The sequence below is a fragment of the Numida meleagris genome, chromosome 1 (assembly GCF_002078875.1).
Source record: "Numida meleagris isolate 19003 breed g44 Domestic line chromosome 1, NumMel1.0, whole genome shotgun sequence".
NCBI lineage: Eukaryota > Metazoa > Chordata > Aves > Galliformes > Numididae > Numida > Numida meleagris.
In genome coordinates, this window is record NC_034409.1 from 143,871,131 (window position 1) to 143,893,758 (window position 22,628).

General features: G+C 37.8%; 1 protein-coding gene across 3 annotated transcripts in view; it reads left to right on the forward strand.

Moving 5' to 3' along the window:
• The window catches only part of ABCC4 (ATP binding cassette subfamily C member 4), a 223,477-nt gene that overhangs the window by 95,118 nt on the left and 105,731 nt on the right, over positions 1-22,628 (forward strand). For all 3 annotated transcript variants that reach the window (XM_021416661.1, XM_021416672.1, XM_021416653.1), the window contains 8 exons: positions 122-285; positions 4,249-4,374; positions 7,110-7,359; positions 10,394-10,498; positions 15,946-16,035; positions 16,353-16,544; positions 18,003-18,097; positions 18,204-18,290. In XM_021416661.1, the coding sequence (XP_021272336.1) occupies positions 122-285; positions 4,249-4,374; positions 7,110-7,359; positions 10,394-10,498; positions 15,946-16,035; positions 16,353-16,544; positions 18,003-18,097; positions 18,204-18,290 (1,109 nt within the window). The remainder of the gene's footprint in view (positions 1-121; positions 286-4,248; positions 4,375-7,109; positions 7,360-10,393; positions 10,499-15,945; positions 16,036-16,352; positions 16,545-18,002; positions 18,098-18,203; positions 18,291-22,628) is intronic.

Here is a 22,628-nt window from a genome sequence, read left to right on the forward strand (position 1 = left end):
TCTGACTGAATGCCTCAGTACCTGCTGCAGACAGAGGTGCTTTCTCAACTTCACGTTATTAGGATTTAATGTTTTAGCTAGGGCTGAAAGCTGATTTTTTGTTTCTTCTCACTTTGCCTAGGTAACAATTTTCTTGCACTTCTTGTGGGCCGGACCAATTCAAGCTGTAGCAGTAACAGTACTTCTCTGGATGGAAATAGGCCCATCATGTCTCGCAGGAATGGCAGTTCTCATTATTCTTCTGCCCGTACAAACCTGCATTGGGAGGCTTTTTTCTTCTCTAAGGTAAGGTTGCATACATTAGGTTGTAGGTATTTTCTGGCCTGAGTTGGAAAATGTGCATACTGGATTGACTGAGGGCTGGATGGAGTTAGAGCACTGCTGTGAAATCAGCTTGCATTTGGTGAGGGTTTTTGCTTTCTTTTTGATCTCTGCCAGTGTTTCTCATAGTTAATAATGTGAGATTTCTGAAGCCCTGTTCATAGGGACTAGAAGTTGTTTGTCCCCTGGAGATGCAGACAGTCTGGCACTTTTTAGATGTCCAGTATATTAAAGCCTTGGACTATTTCTGTAGCTGCCTTGTAGGTCTTTAGCATTTACCTTGTAGGTTTTGGGCATAGAGTTGAGCAGCAGCTTGAGCTTTGCCTTCCTTAGCTAATGCTTAGAGAGAGATTACTACTTGTCAGTCTTGCCATAAATTTGACTTATTGAGATGATAAATGTGTTGGAGTAGAAAGTTCTGGAAGTTATGTGTTTAAAAATCTTGCTCTCTCTCCTCCAAGATAAAGATGCAGAGAAGAAAAAGGCAAAGGAAATGAGAGAAAGGAAGAGCAAAATTATGACCATTGTTTTGATGTCAGCTATGAGATTTCTAGCTCTTCAGTTTCTAGGGTTGCGGGTATATAAAATGGGTCTCCAGTAGTTTTCCACTGTCAGACAAATTTATTTTATTTTTCTGTTACTTCCTCTTAAAAAATGACTTATCTCAGGTGGGAATGTTGAGTTATCTTCAATGTTCTGGCTTCCTAATTTTCTTTCTGTTGTGTTATAAATCATGCTCTCCTTGCATCTTGACTTTATAAATGGCTTTTTCATCTCAATGGAAATACTTCTTTTTCTGTTCTGTGTACTTGTACACTTTGCAATGTTATGCATCTTTGTTGCACTTCTGTTCGGGGTGGATGGGTTCCTTCTAGCTCTTCAAGTGAGTAAAACTTCTTTTTTTAGTGGATTAGCGTAGGGTTATTTTCAAGTTGTATTTTAAGACAGGTTTTCCAGAAGTATTGACTGGCATTGCCATTGCATGGCTAGGTATGAAGAGAGAGCTGAGAATTACAAAACTAGACCAACTCACAGATACATTTCTGTTTGTAATCACTGTGATAGTCATCAGTTATTACACTTACGTGCTATTTCTCAAATAATGAATCATTCCATGTTCTCTGTTAAATTCTTAGGTTTTTTATGATATGATTTCTTTGTAGAATGCATATTCCTACATATGCATTTTCACTGCATATGTGCTTTGCATGCATATGTGTCAAGCTACTTTCCTCTTGGTTTGTTTCGAGTTTTAATGTCAACAATTAAAATACTTAGCACCTAAATAGTGCCTTATCCATGGTGTTCAAAGTGCTTTTCCAAAGTGGTAAGCATTATTATCCCCATTTTACAGATGGGAAACTGAGGCACAAAGAGATTAAGGGACTTGTCCAGGGTCAGACAACAAGGTGACAAAAAACTCTTCTCTAAGGTATGTATTTTAAAGGTTAGCCAGTGGCAATGTAACATTCCTTGGGTTTTTCCCCCCATTGATTAATGGCCACTTTATTGGATGCAGTACAAAAGAAAGAATTTGTTAACCAGAAGGAACTTCTGCTCAGATACACGTGCACATATCTCCCTGTTTGTGAATACAAATGCCCAGGGAACAGAAGGAGTTACTGGAAAAAATGAAGTGGATTCCAGCTTTGTAATGATGTTCATGTGACAGTTGCTGGAAATCTGCATGGATATAAGGAAATCACCCTATGAAGAAGTAATTTAAGAATTAAAGGCTTTTCCACAAACACATGCACAGTCAGTATGGCAGATAATTTGTGCTGTTACTCAACATTGTGCTTGTAACCCAATGTTGTAAACACATGCACACCAGTTTATGATACAGATACTTGCTCTGTCTTTTTCCTGTGCTTTTACCTGTCAGAGTACTGGGTGTTGCACAAAATACACATGAAATCCTATATTATTTGAGAAATAGTTCAAGTAATGGACTGAAGACCATTTAAGATACATTCACAAGAACAGAATCCTTTCAGTGCTTAGCCATGCAACTGTAATGTTCCCATTTAGAGCTCTATGTATATATTTATTTAATTGTTAAAGAATAATATGTGGAACTGTTGTGTCAAACATGACCAGAATCCACTGGATATACATCATTAATGTGAGGAATTCTGTAACTTGCTTATTTTAGAATGAGTATTATTGTAATACTTCTGAGAGGGCTCGTAAGCCTGGAGAACACTTTGGGGAGACCTGATAGCGGCCTTTGGGTTTCTAAAGGGGGACTATAAGAAGGATGGGATCAGACTCTTTAGCAGGTTCTGTTGTGATAGGACAAGGGGAAATGGCTTCAAACTATAAGAGGGGAGATTTAGACTTGGTATAAGGAAGACATTTTTTTTACAATAATGGTGGTGAAGCACTGGAACAGGTTGCCCAGAGATGTGGTGGATGCCTCGTCCCTGGAGACATTCAAGGTCAGGCTGGATGGGGCTCTGAACAACCTGATCAAGCCGTAGGTGTCCCTGGGCAGCCCAGAGGCTGGACTGGATGACCTTTAAAGGTTCCTTCCAACCTTCTATCATCTGGAGACCAAATGTGGAAGTTACCTTTGAAAGGTAGCTGTTTTTGGAAGGTTGCAGGTGAGAATCATAGTTTGTTGTTACAGAGATGTGAACAACACATTGTGCATTGCGTCATGCGGGGGTGAGGGGGAAGGAGGAGGTCTTGCATTCTATGTGGAAATCTTTTTGTCTCACTGTTTCTTTTTGAAAGAGGAAAAAAAGGACTTTGCGAAGATTCTCTCAGTCTGTGCTGGTAAGGTTGGTTTAGGATAAGCAGTCTTCCTCAGTCCTAGTAAGAACCCTTGATTACTTTAGGGCCAGTTTCCTTTATTTCTTCTAATAATAACTTGGTTTATCCATCCTAACTTTTATGGATCATTGGGAATCCGTAACTGGATAAGTTAGTTTAAAATGATGAGTAGTTACGTAAAGTTCTTTCTTCATATCTCCTTTGATCATGGCTATTTCTTCTAGAAAAATCTTACAGGGGAACAGATTAAACTGATGTGTTTTTTTTTAATATCATCTCTGAGTTTGTCTCTCATTGATTTTATATATAAAAATATATAATCTAGCAGGAAAAAAAGTGGGACTTACCAAATAAGGCCTACTATAGGTCATTATGTGCTAAGTATACTTATCAATATGAATGAATTCAGAATTGTAATCTGCTTTATTAGCATGGTTTATGCATTTGTGACATGGCTTCTAACTTTCAATGCTTTTTTCCTAACCGAAACTGTGACTTTATTATTTAATTATATATATTTCCTACTTTGTTCATCAATTCAATCATAATACACGGCTAGAATAGGTATATTTCATTCAGCATTACTTAAAATCAATACTTAAATTCTGTTTACTTACTTAGGACATTTCGGTGTTTTTTTCCTCCTAAATTATAGCTCATGCTCTGTTACAAGTAATCTTTACTTCAAGAAGAATTAGCCTTAAAAATACACAAACTGAGACCAGTTTCTTTAACATCAAAATAGCTTTTTGAGAATAGGTTGAGATGTGAAAATAACTCTTAAAAACTTTTCCAGTTTCTTGTTTTGTTCTAATTGTAACATTTAGCATTTTTTAAAGTTTTTTTTATACATAAAGTTGTCATTTAAGGAATACAGTGTGCTGAGACAAACTGATGTACAATTCTGGACATTGAATCAACTGCCAGTTCCCTAAGAGAGGGGAATGCCAGGAACATGGACAGAAGTATCAAATCTATTTGCTGTGTATCAGCTGTAAAATACTGTTTAAGAAAGATCCTTTAATGCAATTTAAATGGCATGAATCCTCCAGAAGTAAAAGCACAAAGTCAGTATGAGTGTATTATGTGATCAAAAACAGTTTATCTTCTTTTGAAGATCTGATAATTTTTACTTTCTGCCATTTACAGGAGCAAGACAGCTGCCTTTACAGATGTCAGGATTAGGACTATGAATGAAGTCATAAGTGGTATGAAGATAATAAAGATGTATGCTTGGGAAAAATCATTTGCGGAACTTGTGAGTGGTTTGAGAAGGTAATCCTGGAAAGATACAGCTTGGTATATGATCTGTATCTGCTTGCGTTTTTTATGTGTCAGTAGATGCATTATTTTGTGCTTAAAAGTGTAGTTTGCTTGAACTTCTTTGGCTTTTTTAGCCTTCTATAGCAAGAGTGAAGGAATGAAAATATATATTCCAAGGGAACAGAAGAAGTAAAAATCATTTGATATTTGTGAATTGGTTTTTTTGTGTTTTTTTTTTACAGTTGTGCTTAAAAACAGCAACTGATAAAGTAATTGAACAATTTCATCTTCGCAGCCCTCTGAGATAGTAGAGTAGGACCAATAAGCTGGCATTTTTCTTTGGGAAGTATGTGGTATCTGACTTTGTCCTAAATGAATAGCATCCTCAGATACTACTCTTCACTTTTTGCCTTTTGAAGTAATGCTCAAACCACCTGGAAGGAGTGGAGGACAGAATGAGAACAGCTCAGAATTGCTCTAGTTGCACAGCTGGTGAGACCAACTTACTCTGGTGTCGTTTCATTTTAGAGGTCTGTCAGCATCTGATTAAAACTTAACTCATAAATTTGTTTTTCAACACTGCTTGCTCTTCTCCTTGAAAGGAATTCAGGTGCATGTTTCCTGTCACCTAGGTTTCATGCAGTGTTTGTCTCCAGCATTTCAGTAGAAGGTTATTAACCCGCCATAGGTTCTCCATTATTTTTTTTATCATTATCTATTTATTTATTTGGAATTCTTTTTTTTTTCCATGTCAAATTTTTCCTTTACATCTATATGCAAGTTTTCAAACTTGCTAATGCTCCCCGAGATACTTCTTCCCGTGCACATACTGCACTACTTCAGAATATAGGATCCTATGATGACCAAATGTTCCTGACTGATTGAAGGTTTCAGTGTCTTGCATGGAGTCAGAGAGGATATTTCCTTATTGAAAAGTTCCTCTATGGGAACATTCATATCACAAGAGTCAGTGCCTCATTAAGATTAGCGGTTTCCTATTCAATGATGGAGTGAAATGAAGTCTTCCAAAACACATCTTGAACCCCTTTCTTTTCTTTCACTGCACTGTGGAAAAACTAGAAACCAGGTGCTTGTTGCCTGGTGTTTCCACAGTAGATCTGAACAGTTGTTAAGATGACATCTGAATTTCTCTGTTGTTCTTTTTCCTCTGGCTGTCCATGTTAGTTTCCTTTGAAATAACTCTCCCATAAGACAGCGTGGTATATAATATAAAGCCTACGGGTAGGCTGTAATTTATCAGATATTTATGGAGAATAGCACAAAGAACTTGCTAATTATCCACAGATAGTGAGAGGATTATTAAGGATTATTAGAATGTGGGAAAAAAGTTTCATCCAGGATTGTAGAAGTAATTGAATTAGACTCAGTTCAAATAGTTTACGTACAAGTGTTCTTTCACTGTCCTTTGGAGGAGGTCTGAGATTGTGAGCCCTTAAGCTGAAAAAATGTCTTTGAAATGCTTTGAAAGTCAGTCAGTTCAGCCAATTTGGCAAGTATAGTGGGAAAGTTGCTTAACTAGTTTTCCAGTAGTCAATCCTGCATCTTTCTCTTCATAAGTGAGGACCTAATGTACTTCAAACGGTATGATCATGACTTGACTTTCTAATCTTTCCATATAGTTTCAAGTGGAAAGTAATCAAAATGATCAAGTTTTTAACTGAGATTTGCCAGAGTATTTAGGAAGATAAATTAGGAATTGTTTTAGTAAAATTCCATGTTATTTCAAACAGATGAAAATATACTTTGTGGGGAAGAAGCAAATTATTATGTCTCTTTTGATAAAGAAAACCTCTTACTTCAGTATGAATTTAAACCTGATGGCAGTGTCATTGTAGATAGTGCAATAACATTTTGAGCACTGGCCTTGAGAAGTCATTTAGAAATGGAAACAGAAATTTAACTAAAATGAAAATTGAAAACACGTGCTTCTTCAGCCATTATTTTTCTGCAGGGAGACTTCTATGTCTGTGCCATACATCAGGTTCTGTTTAGCTGAGGGACTATTTGCCAGAACAGTTGGCCTCACAGACCAGTATTCTCTTAATTATGAGCCAGAACTCCTAGAGCAGAAGAAACCAGGAGCAGGGTCCGAAGTGAGAAGGATTTAGACTGAGATCAAAGGAAATGCTGTAAACCCCGTGATCCAGCTTGAGGAAAAGTAGTTGATTGATGGTCCTCAGATGGACTCTTAAATGTTATGGAAGTTGCCCTGTTTTTCTGGTTGTGGAGAATGTGTTGATCTTAGCAAGAGTTTGTGAATAAACTCAGGTTTTCGTGTTGGAAGGATAAGGAGCTGCTTGATGCTTGACCATTATACGGATCTTTTTTTTTCCTTTTTTCTCTTGTACATAATCCATAAAGAGTGAAAGCAAGTTAGAATGAGAATTAAGATGATAGTTTGACCGAAACAGGAAAGAAGAGTACTTTTGTTTTTGATTTCCAAAGGATTCTTCTTTTTTCTTCAGCTGTCAAGATACTGCATATCTAAACTTTTTATTTTCCTCAGTTCCTAAGCCTTTTAAATTTTATTTTGCTATCTGCCGTATGCCCTGCTTTCTTTACAGTTACTTTTGAGTACAGTTCTTCACATATAAGTTGGGATGGTGCAAGGGGAGGAGAAAGGATATACAAGTATAATCGTGAGAATAGGATCTTCCTCGTCCTATTGTTGAGGGTAACTGTGATGGGAAGGATTGATGTGAATGTTTTATATTTTGCATTTTTAGGAAGGAGATTGCCATGGTTTTGAAAAGCTCCTACCTTCGAGGATTGAACTTAGCCTCTTTCTTTGTGGCAAGCAAAATAACAGTGTTCATGACTTTCATGGCGTATGTACTACTTGGCAATGTTATCTCTGCAAGTCGGGTGTTTGTTGCAGTGTCCCTGTATGGTGCAGTCAGACTGACAGTAACTCTGTTCTTCCCTGCGGCTGTTGAGAGAGTATCCGAGGCAGTGGTTAGCATACGACGAATCAAGGTATGATTATTGGTGTGAATGGTCTGGTTTCATTGCTGAAAAAATATTAGATTGGGATAAATAGAAATGCTGTACACGTAATTATATGGCTTTACTGAGTGTCGCTATGCCATTTATTAATGAAGGTACCTAAAAATGTCTTTCTCCGTATGCCTGAGTATAATAAATCTTTATGATGAATTTGCTGATTGTACTAAGCCCACATGGAAACTACGTATTAAACAGATCATTTTTGCTCTTCAAAGAAGCATTTTGTGGAAGTTGGTGCAAACAGAGTTAGAAAAGCATAATGCATGAAAATCACCACCCTGACAAAATTGTAGACCATAACATTTCTTATTGCTGCTTAAACTAGACTACGAGAGGAAAGAGAATTGCTTGGGATGCTGGATGTTGCACAATGTCTTTTCAGTACTTGCATGTACCTTGTGTTCAGCTCCTGCATAGTGCTCTTTCAAGTGATCATTCTAGTTGTGCAGGTTGAGAAACATGGATGAAAGTCTAAAAAAAGATGCCTTAGGAACAAGACGCAAAGGCAGCTGAGCAGATAGTGGCAATCGTTTTTTCTCATGTCTTCTATTCCAGTATATCCTATAGGGCAAAAGATTTTGCTCCTGACAGCTGGCTTCAATGCCTCTGCACTTAGGATTCCTTATGGATGCTTTTTCAAAACCAGCTCCAGAATGAAGGTTCATTGGAATGGACAAATAATTGTCCGGATGAATCTTTAGCATCTCTGATGCAGACACCAACTTTTTATCTTCCATTTCCAAAGCTACAAAGTGTTTGAGAGTTACGCATTCTGCTTCTGAATGAGAAGATGCTTTGTAACTAAAGGTGTGTTATTGAAATGTAAATAAGTGGAAAGGAATTACGAAGAGAGACTCAGAATACAGAAAAAAAGGATAAGGATGATGTCTGTCTGGGCAAAACTGAAAACAATTGTTTTGTTTTGTTTTTTAAGAGGGTGCTTTCTCCATAAGCTTTATAGAACAAGTGAGTTTTCAGTGCTGATCGTAAATATGCTCAGTTGGAGACAAGAAAGCAGGAGATACCATGCTTCGGGTGAAAATAAAGTATAATTGGATGGGAAATATTTGCTGTTCCTCTGTATTCATGCATGAATACATAATAACTGTGTGGCAAAAAGTCGTCTTCTTTTTTTTTTTCCTTTAAGCCATCATCTCCCCTTACCTTAGCTGTATAGCTGCATCTCTCCTTGAAGCTCATCCACTCTTTCTGATGAAGCAATGGCTCAAGGTCCTGTTGTGAAACAAAGTGAGAGCAGTTGTTTTCCAGAGGGCTATTTTGACAGACTGTGGAAGCAGGATAAAATTTATCTTAGTACGAAAGATAGAGGTTTTTTTCTCAAGGACATGGTCCTATCTCAAGCTAATGTTTGCTTCTCAGCATCCTGTGGATGCTAGCAGTTTTATTTTTCTCTGCATGGAAGATAATTAGGTATAAATTAAACAGATAATTTTTGCTCTTCAAAGAAGCATTTTGTGGAAGTTGGTGCAAACAGAGTTAGAAAAGCATAATGCATGAAAATCACCACCCTGACAAAATTGTAGACCATAACATTTCTTATTGCTGCTTAAACTAGACTACGAGAGGAAAGAGAATTGCTTGGGATGCTGGATGTTGCACAATGTCTTTTCAGTACTTGCATGTACCTTGTGTTGTTGAGCTCTTAAGAAGTCTTTAAGGCTTAAGTTATTCTACTGCTTTTGAAAACTTTATTCTTAGTGTTGATTTTCTGCACCCACCCCCAGCTATGTAGAAGTCCTAGTGTTAGCCCTGTAATTTTTTTCTTGTTTTGTAATGCTTTTCTTTAAAATCTTCCATGTGTTGTACTGTGGCATTTTTTAATTAAATGGCTAGCTAGCATTTATAGCTGATTTGAATGCTGCTGCTAGAAGAGAAATTCCTGGTAAGAGCCAAAACAAGAGACTGATTCCTTGCTTATAACTCTCAGATATTTGGGCTGTTATCTAAATCCAAATCACATTTCAAAGGCCTTTTCTTATTTCACATGCTGCCATATGGATTTAGGTATGTTCGGACTTTCTTGACTACCACCTTGGTCTCCCAGATTCTCTCTCCCACACCTGCCATTTGCACCTGCCCATCTAAAACCAGACTCAGCAATACTCACCTGGCTGGAGATCTCAGACTTCTAATGACTTTGCACTTTTGCCTTTTGGCGGAGATGTATGTGCACGTTAAGTTTGGAGACTGCTGCATGAAAACACTTTGACTTCTCAAGGCTCTCTTAAAAATGGTGCTTACCAGCTGAATTTTGAGCAAGGTCCCTTGTGCTTGCTAACACATAACAGTGCTGTTCTCATCCTCAGAGCTGCCTGTCAGCTCTGTTTTGTTTCCTCTTAGTTACTGACTTCTGTAAGTCTTCAGCACCAGTCTCATGTCTGCAGACTGTTAGCTTGTTACTTGTTAGCTCCACTTGGCATTTCTCAAGATACTGTCTGCTAGAGACTTAAGGGCTTCATGGTCAGCAGTTTGAATCATGATAGTTGTTCTGTGTTTTATCTTAAACTTGTGGTAAGTATTATCCATGAATTTGCCTTTTTCCTTTCAAAGTGTGTTTGAGCTATTGATAATCTAGCATCAGGCAAGGAAAGTGAGAAAGCAATGGAACAGTAAGGTGTTACAGTCAAAGTTTCGTCTCTTCTTCATGGGGAGAGGAAATCAAACAATTATGAGGTTTGTCAGGACTGGTTTTCAGGTTCTGTTTGCTTCAGGAATTTTCTTTTGCTGAGCAGGTTGCTGTTAAGAGTCCCACAGTACTGCTGTGCAATGAAATCTACGCTTCTGGGTGATCTCCGGGATGGTCAGCTAGTTAGAGGTGCATTGCTTGAATGAGTTGTGCATTGCTTTGGAAATACAATTCTTCCATAAGTGTTTGTGTTTTTTTCCATCAATGATGTTTTGTATGCTGCTTGCAAAAACATGTGCTTGGGTTTCTTTCCCAGTCTCACATTAGGCAATACCCCGTTCTTTTCTTTTACTGCAGAACTTCCTGATACTTGATGAGGTCTCACAGTTCAAACCACAACTACATGATAATAATGAGAATGCCATTCTTCATGTTCAGGATTTGACATGCTATTGGGATAAGGTAAACTTACTTTTACTGAATGTTAAGCCAAAAAATCACTATGCATAGTGTGCTGATGTTTTGTTTTCCACCTTTTGTGTAGGAGAAACCTTTTAGTATGTTAGACTAACTCTGTTGAATGATATTAAAAACAGTATCGAATGCATATTAAAAGCAACTATACTTGAATATTATACTAAATGAAAACCTGTACATTTAGTTCTGAAAATCTCTTGTTATTAAACAGGATTGTAACTCAGCTTAGATATTTAAACTGGAATTAAGGTCAGACAGCACATTAAGGCAGGCCTTAGCATATGTGTTTTTGTGGGTTTTTTTTTTTCAGTGAACAGAATGTTGATCAGTCCTTTAGTCTAGAACTAGTACAATATTATACTCCCCATAACAGGCTTGAAAGCTTTAGACTAGTCTACAAGTCTTTGTTACTCTGTGTATTTTAACTGAGTATGTTCAGTTACAAATTGTTCTTTACTTAAAATGCATCACACTTGCCAAAATGGTGGTTAACAATCTCTAGGAAATGATTGCATAGTGTTCCTGTAGAGCACCTTCAGGTTTTTCCTGAGTTATTTATATTATGTAAAGCTGGACTGGAATTACTGGTTTCCTTTTGGTTTAAAAAAGAAAACAAAACTGTTAATGTAACTTTTATTTTGATATTTAATTGAAATGTGCATAGGAGAAGGATGGCTCTCCCAGAACTGTAAAAGCAGCTCAGAATATTTCTCTTACATACTCTTAGAATAATGCAAATTAATTTTATACAGTTGCTAACTGAAAAGATGGTAAGTTCTGCGAGAGAGGATTTATAAAAGGAATAATAAAAGTATGCTGTACTTTGTCAAGTAAGCAACTTAGCTTGCTACCCTTAGCGGGTTTCTCATGACTCTTTGGATCTCTGTATAACAACTGTACAGCCAACTGATGATTTTTTGTTTGTTTGTTTTTAAAGACTGTGAGCCAAAGTAGATACTTAAAGAAAAATAAGAAAACAAACCCAAATGCAACCCACAAATCCAAAATCACTGGAAGTAAAAAAGGGATTATTAGATAGACTCTTAGGAAAACAACTTAACATGGTGTATTACAGTTTATCAAAAGATAAACAAAACCAATTAATTCACGGTCACACTCTTGTTTTACTGAGGCAAGTCTTATCTGAGTTCCACAGGCTAGTCTGATAGCAGCATGAAACTAGGGATTCTTCGATACGGGGTTTTTCATCATGTGCCTTTAATTTCTGGAACAGGCTGTCTGCTCAACTGAAAAACTTTAAAATTCAAGAATTTGAACAGTGGCCAAGTTTGTCCCTTGTCATTTTAGTCACTTAAATGAGGAGCCTAAGCAGTATAGTATTTCTCTGCAATATGTTATCTCTGCAGATGGGATGACGTTCAACTTCTGTTTGGATATAGGATGTAATGTCTGCCCAAGCTCACCTAAGGAGTTGCTACCACTGAAAGGATCAGTCTCATGTCCTGCTGCCTTCCCATTTTGTCCTTCATGCTGTGTGCTAGCATTAATTCTTGTACATATCACCCCATGGTGAGCCAGTTCACAGGGATAAAGCAATAGAAAATGAATCACTTCTTATGTGATTTGTTCTTTGATAGCTGAGTCCCGTGAACGACCTGTCTGCAAAGCTAGGAAAGAAGTGGCAGCAGAAGGAATGTGACAGGCACAGATACTCACATGGTACAAGGGAGTTGAGACGTTTGGTGGCAATTAGCTGTCAGATGAACTTAGTCGTAACATCAGTCTCTGCTCTAATTTAAAGTGCCTCTGTGCCTAAAAATAGGATAAACTCTCTTTAATTATGAATAGTGCTCTTTTTCAAAAATAGTATGCTCTTGAGATATATGTAGTCATTCTTTTAGCTTGCATTGCCAGTTTTGCATAGGGTCTATGGTATCTTATAATACCACTTAAATGTCTAATATTTGGGTAATTATTTTAAAGATTTTTTTAAATTCTTCAATGGTTTTAGGCTCTTATGATGTTTTACTTTGAAAACCTGAGCATGGATCTTTTGTAAATTCAGAAACGCGACCCCAAGACCTCAGTAAAGTCCTCGAGGGGTCTCTAGAAGGGCTGGTGTGTGCGAAAGCTTATTTACTTTTCTGTAAAGACTAATTGATTTAATAACAGATATTTCCTCATCCTAAAAACTTTGCATTAAAACAGTGCATTTTATCCCATAAGCTGGTGGAGTTCTCCAGACCTTAACTCCAGTTTAGTACCTGAACTAAATACCTGGATACTCTGGACTTAGAAATCAAATTCATAGCAGAATTGAGAAAAGAGCCCCGTTGCTGCCACCTTGTGGAGATGAACGATAGCAACGGAATGGTTTTGGAGTGTTGCACGCCTCACGCAACTTTGGATTCTTACACTGTAACTGATTTAATGCAAAACTCATGGTTGTTGTGTGAGACAGCAACTCTGATAGGATGCGCGCTACCGGGCTTTGAGGGCTTTCCTGCTTTATTAAGCATTTCTCCTGGCCTGAGGAGGCACATGCATGTCAGCCTAGTTCTTCCAGCTGTGTCACAGATGTGGGTGAATACCTCTCATAACCTCAGTGATATCTTTCCCAAATAATTTAAAGTGGCTAGTTGCAAGCTTCCACATTTGGCAGTCCTAAAATTCAGTCACAGGGCAGCTTGATTGCTTTTATTTTACTGTCTGCATTTTAGTGTCAGATGTGCTTAGTACAGTCTAAGGTGCATATTAGGGCAGGTCCTGCTACAAGGATGTTTTACTTTAATGAGAGGGAGCTGCTGTTAAATACATGAAGATCCTTTCTTTTCATAAGAAACAGAGGAGGTAAAGTGGAGGTACCACTTGGTATGTCAGTAATCAGGTGCAGTGCATGGATGGGGATGGACGAGGAGTGAGCTGGGAGCTTAGGGGTTAGGATTAAAGGCAGGGTAGGGCCAGGTGGCATTATAGTGTTGGATATTGGAACTAGATGGTCTTCAAGGTCTTTTCCAACCCCAGCTCCAAGGATATGAAGAAGGCTGAGATACTCAACAACTTTTTTTGCTGTGGTTTTTACCATCAGGTGTTCTAGACACACTGCCCAAGTCTTAGAAGGCAAAGGCAGGGACTGGAGAATGAAGAACCACACACTGTAGGAAAAGATTAGGTTCAAGACCATGTAAAGAACCTGAAGGTGCATAAGTCCATGGAGCCTGATGAGGTGCATCTGACTGGCAAAACTGATGGATGGAGTCGCTAAGCCACTATCGATCATATTTCAGGAATTGTGGCAGCCTGCACTGACTGGGAAAGGAGAAATATAACCTCATTTTTTAAAAGGGGAAAAAGGGGAGACCTGGGGAACTACAAGCCAGTTACTGTCACCTCTGTGCCCTGCAAGATCACAGAATCATAGAATCAGCAAGGTTGGAAAAGGCCTTCCAGATCATCCAGTCCAACTATCCACCTACCACCAATATAACCCCACTAGACCATGTCCCTCAACACAGCGCCTAAACGTTCCTTGAACACCTCCAGGGTTGGTGACTCCACCACCTTCCTGGGCAAATGGAGCAAATCCTGCTGAAACTGTGCTAAGGCACTTGGAAAACATAGAGGCCGTTGATGACAGCCAACTTGGCTTCACTGAGGGCAAATTGTGCCTGACGAATTTGGTGGCCCTCTGTTATGGGGTTACAGCGTTGGCGGATAAGGGAAAAACAACTGATGTTAACTACCTTTACTTGTGCGAAGCATTTGACTGTCTGACATTACATTTTTGTCAATAAATTAGAGAGATGTGGACTTGATGGATGGACCATATGGTGTGTATGGAAATGACTAAATTTTTGCATTAAAAGCGTTGTGGCCAGTGGCTCAATGTCCTGGTGGAGACCATTGAAGAGTGTTGTTCCTCAGGGAATTAGACCAATGCTATTGGACATCTTTGATGGTGATGCAGGCAGGGGCATTGAGTGCACCCTCAGCAGGTGAATGAATGACACCAAACTGTGTGGTGAACTTGACATGCTGGAGAAAAGAGATTGCTATCCAGAGAGACCTGGACAGGATTGAGAGGTGGGCCTGTGTGAATTTCATGAAGTTGAAAAAGGCCATGTGCAAGGTCCTTCACCTTACAGACTGAGTGGAGAATGCATTGGGAGCAGCTGTGAGGTGAAGCAGTTGAGGGTGTTGATACAGAATTTAGCACGAGCTGCCAATGGGTACTTGTAGTCCTGAGCTTCATCAAAAGAAATCTGACCAGCAGATGAATGATTGTCTCTCTCTGCTCAGCTCTCGTGAGATTCCATCTGGAATAATGCATTCAGCTAGAGGGCCTGGAGCAGAAGAAGAACATGGAACTGTTGGAGTTCCTTCTCCTCCAGAGGAGGCCACGAGGATAATCAGAGAGTTGGAGACCTTTCCTGTAAAAGACACGCTTAAGAGAACTGGGGTTGTCAGCCTGCATAAGAGAAAGCTCTCACAAGACTTCATTGCGGTCTTTCAGTACTTGAAGGAGGCCTACAGGAAAGCTGGGGAAGTGACTCTTATCAGGGATTGTAGTGATAGGACAAGGGGGAATGGCTATAAACTAAAAGTAGATTTAGAGTAGATATTAGGAAGAAATTCTTCACATTGAGTTTGGAACAGGCCGCCCAGAGAAGCTGTGGATGCCACATCCTTGGAGGTGTTCAAAGCCCGGGTTGGATGGGGCCCTGGGCAATTTGATCTGGTGAGTGGCAGCCCTGTCTGGGGCAGAGATGTTGGAACTGGATGATATTTCAGACTCCTTCCAACTCAAGACATTCTATGATTCTGTGATTTTTACAATTATACCTTGGTAGAAAAGGTGCAATATGTGAGCTCTTACCAGTAGTGTGACATAAAGAATAGTTGTACTTATAAAACTGTTGAACGCAGAATTCCAGGTCATGTTGGATGAGATGAAGCTGTGTAAAAGCAAACATTACTCTTCTGTTTTGACTTTTGATAGAGCCTTGGTGAGAACAAGCACAGACTTAGCTTCCCAGGATTTGAGAAAGCTTCAGGCTCTCTCTCTTAAACCATATGCACATCTGCATGGTGAAGCTAAATGTGCAGGGCTGGAGTTGTGAATGCTGTGGAGATGACCAGCCAAGACCTCCTGTTTTCAAGGCTGCTGTCCCAGCTTTGTGCTCATACAGCCTGGAGGTGTGGGCTGGGAGGAAGTGCTGCTGCTCCTATTGACTTTAGGTTCCTCATTCCCTGAATGCGATTTTGTGTGTTGGTTGTTTTGGATTAAAGATTGGTGTCTGTCAGAGATGTTTGTGAATTACTGAAGAGGCAAACTATGTGTCTTAAAATATGGTTGTCATACGGGTTGCTAACTTCCAATCATTTACATGCATTATTCTCTGTTTCTAAGAGTTGTTTTGATTATGTATATTTCATTACTGATGAAGCATGACTTTTTCTTAAATCCATAGAGTTTAGAAAGCCCAGCACTTCAACAGCTTTCATTTACTGTCAGACGGGGGGAATTACTGGCTGTGATTGGTCCCGTAGGAGCTGGAAAAGTAAGTCCATTCTATGAGGTATTTTAGTCTGTTAAACATGGCCAAAAGCTTGAAAATGTGAAGACCTTTTGTGTATAATAATACGCATTACATCAAGGTGCAAGGTCATTCAAGGAGGGCAGATGTCCTTCTGTGGCTGGGGAGGAAATTGTTCAAAGTTGCTTCTAGGCTGCTTGTAAAGGGTACTAGTGCATTTAGACTACTAAAAGTACTTTGGGTGGCAGAGTGAAATAGGCCATCGTGCCAATAAACACTACTCAATCTCAGTGATGTTTTGAATGCAGACTTCTGAATTTTTATTTTTTGATGTTTTCCAGTCTTCACTCCTAAGTGCTGTGCTTGGTGAGCTGCCTAAAGACAAAGGTTTGATAAATGTTTCTGGAAGAATTGCCTATGTTTCTCAGCAGCCTTGGGTGTTTTCTGGTACTGTGAGAAGTAACATACTGTTTGACAAGGAGTATGAGAAAGAAAAATATGAAAAAGTTTTAAAAGTCTGTGCTCTTAAAAAGGTATGTGTTTTTCTGTGTTTTATCTTCATCATTTATCTTAGTGTTCTTGCAGACTAGTGTTATGTGCTGCATTATATAATACATAGAATGGATTTTTATTTGTACTACGGGAAATAAATTCTTAATAGAGATGCAGGCTTTATTTTTGACATCCATGTGTAAGGACATTCATGTAATTCCTAAAACTTTCACTAGAGGGAGATGTGGTTTTTGTGAAGCTCAAACAAATTTGGAAAAAAAGCTATTCCCAGTTGTTTAATTTCATAAACGCATTCATTGGTATTACAGTAGATATGTGCGTAGATTTAACAAAATATGAAAAAAATCAAACTAGCACTATTTGCGACTTTTATTTTATAAATACCCTTTATGCTTTAAAAAAAAATGTATATATCATTTATTATGCATTAGTAACAGCTATCAAAAGAACCTTAGTGGTATATATTGGATAACTTTGCGAACCCAAGTAGTTTTATGAAAAAATATTTCTGAAAGGTCTGTGTGTAAAGGAGTTTGTGACATGAGATATAGAAGAGGATTAAGCCAGATTTGTCAAGAAACAGACATTTTGCTTGGCAGCTAAAAAGGTTTTATGCAGCATGTTATGATATTCCTGTCAGCAGCAACACAGGTGAAAAGCAGATGGTTACTGTGATGAAATTTTTTTGCAAGGCTTTTACACATAGTGGGTAGAGTTTTAATATCTTCTGCTGATACCCAGTCATATGCTGTTGTCTAAACTTAAGGTTTTATTGACTTAGAAGTACAGCAGACTGCATTTAAAAAACACAGTATTTGATGGTAGATATGTTTTCATTGTTTTGTTTCAAATTTATGTATCTTATAAAAGCTTTGAATGTGTTTTATAGCGTAGTATAAAACTTCTGTTTTCACTCAAGAGGAAATACAGTAGAATGACATGAAACACTGTATATTTTATTCTAACTTAATAGTCTACTGTCCTATAAATTAACCAATTTTTTGTAATGAATGGTGTGGTTATTTCTCTTTGATATATTGTAGTGAAAATAAAACGAATGTAATTCTTAGGGATAATGATAAATGGAAAATAATTACTGATAGAAGCTAGTTCAGTTTTATTTATTGCAACAGCTCTTTTTTTTAAATAATTAATGTGCTATTTTAGACTGGTCTGAATCACCAGCAAGTATTTCATATAACAATAAGAATGGTTGTACACTTTCCTTTGGCAAACCTTGCTGTAAAAGAAATCTATAAGACCTCACCTATTTTTCCTGCTTTCTTAATTATCTTTTGCCGAAGGTACAAACTAAGAAATTAACTGTAGATATTTCATGCAGTATAGTCCTTGTTTTTTAATGTAAGGTGATACCTTAAACAATACTATTCAAATAGGAGAATGTTATCTTGAAATAGGCTTATTTAAGGTTAAAATGATTTTTTTAGTTGCTTTCTGCCTTTTCTTTATGTTCACAGGACTTGGACTTACTACCAAATGGTGACCTAACAGTTATAGGAGATCGTGGAGCTACACTGAGTGGGGGCCAGAAGGCCCGTGTAAATCTGGCCAGGCTAGTATTTTTGTTGTTTCTGAAATGTATAAGATGACAGACATTAGTGACTAGAAGTAAATGACTGTAAAACTTTGTGATACTGACTTTTCTTTAAATCTTGTAGAGCTGTATATCAAGACGCAGACATCTATCTTTTGGATGATCCACTGAGTGCAGTAGATTCTGAAGTTGGAAGACATTTGTTTGAAAAGTAGGTTATTACTTTATTTAAAATAAAATTGTTGTCTTTCAATTTCTTATAGAAAAACTCAAGAAAACACTTTTGGATAGATGGTTCACAAAATTTAGTGCATTCACTTTCTGCATTTGTTTTTCTTCTCTTTTACATATTTGGAAGAGCTATGAATTCTTCCTTCCATTTTTTTCTTTATTTTTAAAAGCTTTGGAATACTCTGGTTTGAAGATACCAGAATTATTCCTAAGGGAATATGTGCTGTTTTCTTGAGGAAAATGACAGATTGTACATCAATATTAATCAGAATTGGGTTTTATGAATATTATTAACAAGTGAAGAACAATGTGGGCTGGGATTTTCAATCTCTTCTTAGTCTTATTGCAGCTTTATTTCTGGAGTAATTTATTAGCAGCTTTATTTGGAGTGACAAGCACTCCAAAATGCTGAAGGAAAGGCCAGAACTCTTACGGTCTTGAGTGGCTGAAATTTCTCTTCAAAGAAACAGGGAATCATGGCCTGCAGACTAGTCTGTGGAGAGCAGAAGTAGAGAAGAGAACGTATAAGTTCAACAGAAAAGAGAGAGAGATCAGACCTGTCCCTATTTCTGAAGAAACAGGACAGTCTTCATTAAAAATCAGGTTCCCTTCTCAATGAATTTCCTCTTCTCTGTTTCTCTTCTTTCAAACTGTCTAATCTACAGCACATTGATACTACAAGAATAATCCAGTTATTCCCAGCCAGTTTTTGCTTCTTCATAGCCTACTTCCCCCTGTCAAGCACAGAACTTATTAGAAGTATAAGGAAAAGCTTCCACTGATTGAGTTCATTTGGCTTTGGTCAAAGCCTAAGTGAAAGCATTTTCTGAAGCATACGTACTTCCCTTGAATTCCACACTCAAACTACTTAAATTTGCTTTTACTCTTGTTCCCTCCTCCCCACTCCTAGGCAATTGTAAAAACTTGTATTGATGAAATGGTCATAGAATTTCCATTGGCCAACACTGCATGGATGTTCTTTTTTTTCCCAAGTGCGGAAGCTTTTAGTATTGAAATTTGAAAATTGTACATCCCATTGATCTTTACGGTTTCAAATTTGGAGATTCCTTTTAAAACCTCATTTTCTTTTATTTTATTGATTTCTTCAAATGGTTACATTTTCTTTCTGTGAGCTGGTATGGAGTTAGAATTTTATGATGCATAGGCTTTATATTTGTTATTGTGTGCAGGTTCATTTTCACCTGCCGCAGCTGATACGATACATGGTTTTTGCTACTTCTGTAGCTTATGTACCCTGTAAAATTCCTTTAACCCCTGTTGAAGCGTACTACTTTTCTGTTTTTGCACAAGATCACTTCACAGCTACAGCTTCTGAATGTGTCTGTGTCATAGTTCCGACAGCACTATGCTGTCAGTCTGTCTCTCCTTTAGGTTTGAGGGTTTATTTGCTGGGGGGAAAACAGGGAAGTGTAGTAGGGCCTTGGAAAGGAGTTTGAGTTGCCTCTTTGGTTTATTCTGTGTTTTGTGAGAGCTCTGACGTTGAGAGTCAATCTCTACATCCTGGTGCAGAACTGAAAGTCTAGATTTTTGTATGTGCTCTGCTAGCATAGTGTAAATTTTGCTGATAACTGTGGAGGTGAGAAGATGTAAGGAGATGACCTCAGAGAATGTGAGACTTGGAAAACCAGCTATGACTCTTCCTAGCAGCATGAATTTTCATTTACCTCTTCCTCCTGAGCTCTAGATTAATTTGTGCTAACCAGTTAAAGTGCAGTAAGACCGTTTTGAAGGGAACAGACAGTGTGGCATAGTAGTGGCAAGGAAAACTGAAAGGTGTCCCTTCTAAAAATGTTAAATGAGGGCATTTCTATATCAGAACTTGGATTCTGAGGCCTGCATGCAAGCTGTAAAAGGTGCTGGGTTAGTGGGGAGAGTTCAGTAGCTTTCCTTGAATAACAAGGCTGGGCTTGTTCCTTAGTGCTTCCTGAACAGTGCTAGAAATCGAAAGAAGAGAGTGCTTGAGCAAGAAGGATTTCTTAGAACATCATGCTGAAGAATGTCTGAGATACCACTTCATACAAACTGCCCCCAGGAATCCAAACCGCAAGGCGTAAAACAATGGGCGAGATGGAAGAAATAGGGGTTTATTTAATGAGAATCTGAAATGGATATTGTTCAGTTCACTCGCTCTTTTTTTTTTTCCTTTGTAATTTTATATTAAAGTTTAATTCTTTTTTTTTTTTAGAAGTGCCTAGTGTATTTGTTTACATCTAAAGATAGGTATGTTCCTAGTAATTCCCTGAAGCTATGGTCTGTATTCATGACATTTGCTGCTTCTCTCTGTTCTGTTCAGCTGCTGCAGTAAACAGCTTAAAATATATAAATTCTTTTCAAATGAGAAAGAATGTGAGTAACACAGCTCCAGTGGGAAAATAGTCCATAATATTAATGAGGGCTTGTGTCTTTTACAAACTTTTCCACAGTACAGCCAAGTTGTTCTGTGGATGATGGAATAGATAAAGTCAGTTTTTCAATGAATTTCTCTCTCCTGATCGGATTCTTTGAGGCCTAATAAGATATAAATTGGATACTCCCCATTGCTGTGCTATTTGTTTTCTTTTTTTTCTGTGAGTTCTCTGATAATTACCCGTAGACCTGCATCAGCCTTTTCCTAAGGGGAGCACTGGTATAGTTCAGTATTTTTGTTTATCTGTGTGTGTGTATACACATATATACATACATAAATATGCGTATATAGATACGTATTATTTTTATTTATATACAGTATACATACAGTATCTTTTCACTAACTTAGGGAATTTAGGGAATTTTCTACGATGTTTGAAATGGGAGACACACATTGCAAATACTGTGGCATGTTTCCTTGTATGAGAAAGTTTGGAATAGCCTGTCATGCTCGAAGAAAATAATTCAGTCGTACTTGGGCCGCAAGAGATTTTCTGGTCTGCTTGTGCATCTTTATAAACATATTTCAATAATTACTCGGTTTCAGATCACCTTTTGACAGAAATTTTGTCCTATTTATGATGCTGAGTTAAGATGTTTTAAGAGCAGGTATGATTGCAAGCAAAAGTATACTTTGGAATTGCAGAAAAAGGTGAAGAAATGGTAAGCTGATGGCAAAGGAGAGTGGGAAATACCATCATGCAAAGTGCATGGATAAGACATCATGAATTCCTTAGTGTATTCTTACCTAAGACGCAGAAGTGCTTGAAGGGAGGAAGAAAATTAAGTATGGAAAAAGAGTTATAGGACTTTTTAAAAACTACATGTACAGATCTGGTTATTAGCCTGTTTAAAGCATTTTCATTTTTGGAACCCTTAGGACTCTGAACGTTTCCACTCTAGTATTCGTCAAAGTGGTGTACACATGCAATTTTCCTGTAACGCTGGAGTTTTGAGGAAAAAGAGCCATTATGGTGGTGAAGACTTTGAAAGCAAGTGGATTATGTCAGTTCTGTAAAACTAGCAAATAGAAGCTAGAAGGTCTCCTTGCTGTAGAGGGATTACAGACAGAATTACTGTGTCAGAGGAACCAAGCAACAGTAACCCTGCCAAATGTACAGGGAAGCTGTTCTGTAAACTTAAGGATTTTCCTCTACTTCCTTTTATGTAGAATCTCTGGAAATAGGAGATATCTCAAGGATATCTCTAAGGATTCCCACTTTGTGGTTTACTACATCATTCCTCTGGTATCACTGCAGTGATGACAGCCCTAACGTAGTGTTGCTTGTTCTTAAAAGTGCGTTAATTATGCCTTTATGTTTGGATGATATGATAAAATAGGAATTCCTTGAACTTTATTACGTTTATTGTAGGTAAAATGTTTAAAAGGTATGAATATGTCATAGAAATGTTGTTGGTTTTTTAAATAAAATGAAAAGCATAAGTTTGACCACTATACATTGTACATATGTTTTCAAAGAAACTGTAAAGCTTTATAGGCTTTTACTCTGAGAATTATGGTGGCTTTTTGTGTGTGTGTGTGTGTGTTTTTGCTTTGTTTGTTTGTTTTAAAATCATACAATATATGCTTACAGAGCCCTGATGTACTTACATGCTTTAGCGTTCTGTGAGTGTGGATGCAGAAGAGTATTATGTGTACCAAAATAAAAATGGACTCAGGGAGCTGTACAAGTTAATGGAGGAAAAGTTTGTGAAAAGCTACTTGAACACAAAGATCTCTGACTCAGAAAGTCCATAGTATAAGGAGCCTAGAGGCTAGAAATGTATACTAAAGGAAGTATCTCTTTGTTTGCTTATATACTTCAACCAGCCATTCGCTGCTGGCTGCTGTCTAGGTCAGGACAGTGAATTTTACGGACCTTTATTTTGT